The sequence below is a fragment of the Eimeria mitis genome, genomic scaffold (genome assembly GCF_000499745.2).
Source record: "Eimeria mitis Houghton genomic scaffold, Emh_scaff3633, whole genome shotgun sequence".
NCBI lineage: Eukaryota > Apicomplexa > Conoidasida > Eucoccidiorida > Eimeriidae > Eimeria > Eimeria mitis.
In genome coordinates, this window is record NW_013571975.1 from 198 (window position 1) to 2,066 (window position 1,869).

The following is a 1,869-nucleotide window of genomic DNA, read 5'->3' on the forward strand; positions in this document are numbered from 1 at the left end:
GCAGCAAGAGCAGCACTAGCAGCAACAGCAAGAGCAGCAGCAAGAGCAGCATTAGCACCAGCAGCAGCAGCAGCAGCAGCAGCAAGAGCAGCATTAGCAGCACAAGCAGCAGCAGCAACAGCAGCAGCAGCAGCAGCAGCAGCAGGAGTGTGTGCATGCATGCATCGTTCAGCGGGGCTGAGGCCCGTGTCTTCGATTTGCTGTCGGGGCGGAGTTTGCTGCTGCAGCAAGGAGACTATCGTGCACTAGGTGAGTTCCTGTGTCTCGCTGCTGCTGCTGCTGCTGCTGTTGCTGCTGCTGCTGTTGTTGCTGTTGTTGCTGCTCCGGTTGCTGCTGCTGCTGTGGCTGCTGCCGTTGTTGCTGCTGCTTCTGCTGCTGCTGCTGCTGTTGCCGTTGTTGCTGCTGCCGTCGTTACTGTTTAAGCAGCAAGCAAAGTTTTACTGCAGCAGCAGCTAATGCTGCTGCTGCTGCTGCTGCTGCTGCTGCTGTTTGCATGCTGTTTTTGCTGCAGCAGCAGATGGCAGCGGCTCCCGAATCATCGGCGTAGCAGCAGAGCCACAGCCGCACGTGCAGGTGACTGTCTCTCTTATAAGCTGCTGCTGCTGCTGCTGCTGCTGCTGCTGCTGCTGCTGCTGCTGTGCTTCTTCATTCTTATTACAAAGGCTAGGCAGTGACACTGCGGGCCAACCTCCTGTTGCTGCTGCTGCTGCTGCTGCTGCTTCAGTTCTGTCACTGCTGCTAAATGTCTGTTGCTGCTGCTGCTGCTGCTGCTGCTGCTGCTGCTGCTGCTGCAGGTGCTTAATACAGCTCTCCGTAGGCCACTGCAGCCAGCAGGTGTAGGCGGAAGCATGCAGCAAAGACAGCAGCAACACGACGACAAGACACAGCAGCAGCAGCAGCAGCAACAGCAGCAGCAGCAGCAGCAGCAGAAGACCTGGTGGAGGTCCTGTGACGGCTGTGGGGATGCATGCGGTGTCTACCAAACGTCTCGCTGCTGCAGCAGCAGCAGCAGCAACAACAGCAGCAGCAACAGCAACAGCAGCAACAGCAGCAGCAGCAGCAGTAGCAGCAGCAACAGCAGCAGCAAAGACAGTCGTTCAGGTGGTGTGTGGTGGTGAGTCTCTGTTTGCTTCTGCTGCTGTCTCCTCGTGCATGCACAACGGAGATAGTCTCTATAACACCTCGTTACTATCGCTGCTGCTGCTGCTGCTGCTGCTGCTGCTGCTGCTGCTGCTTGTCTGTCTGCTGCAGCTCGGGATTCTGCGCGGCGAGGCAGCAGCAGGATGCCAGCAGTGTCTCCTTGGGTTAGCTCTGTACCCAGCAGCAGCAGCAGCAGCAGCAGCAACAGCAGCAAGACAATACGGAGGAGCAGCAACAGCAGCAGCACGACAATCAAGAGCAGAAACAGCAGCAGGGTAATCCGGAGCAGCAGCAGCAGAACCATCAAAAGAAGCAGCAGCAGCAGGGCAACCAAGAAAAGCAGCAGCAGCAGCAGCAGCAGCAGCAAGACAATGAGGAGCAGCAGCAGCAGCTCTGGGCTCCTGCAGTGCTGCAGCAGCTTGTCCGCATCTTTTGCTGCTTTTAGTTTTCTCCGTCGATCGCTTTTTTTATGAAGGCAACGAACTCGTAGTCTTTGCTGCAACAGCAGCACATGCTGCTGCTGCATTGGTGCTGCAGCAGCTGCAGCAGCAGCACATGCTGCTGCTGCATTGGTGCTGCAGCAGCTGCAGCAGCAGCACATGGTGCTGGTGCATTGGTGCTGCTGCAGCTGCAGCAGAAGCACCTTCTGCTGCAGTGAACGAACTCATAGTCTTTGCTGCTGCAGCAGCACATGCTGCTGCTGCATTGGTGCTGCAGCAGCTGCAGCAG

General features: G+C 57.2%; 1 protein-coding gene across 1 annotated transcript; it reads left to right on the top strand.

The window, feature by feature from the left end:
- Positions 1–963: 963 nt before the first annotated feature.
- On the top strand, positions 964–1,585 carry EMH_0068010 (uncharacterized protein; the record flags this gene model as incomplete). Its single annotated transcript, XM_013498685.1, has 2 exons — positions 964–1,104; positions 1,322–1,585. 2 exons carry the CDS (start codon positions 964–966, stop codon positions 1,583–1,585), a joined length of 405 nt encoding a protein of 134 aa, XP_013354139.1.
- Between the last annotated feature and the right edge of the window lie 284 nt (positions 1,586–1,869).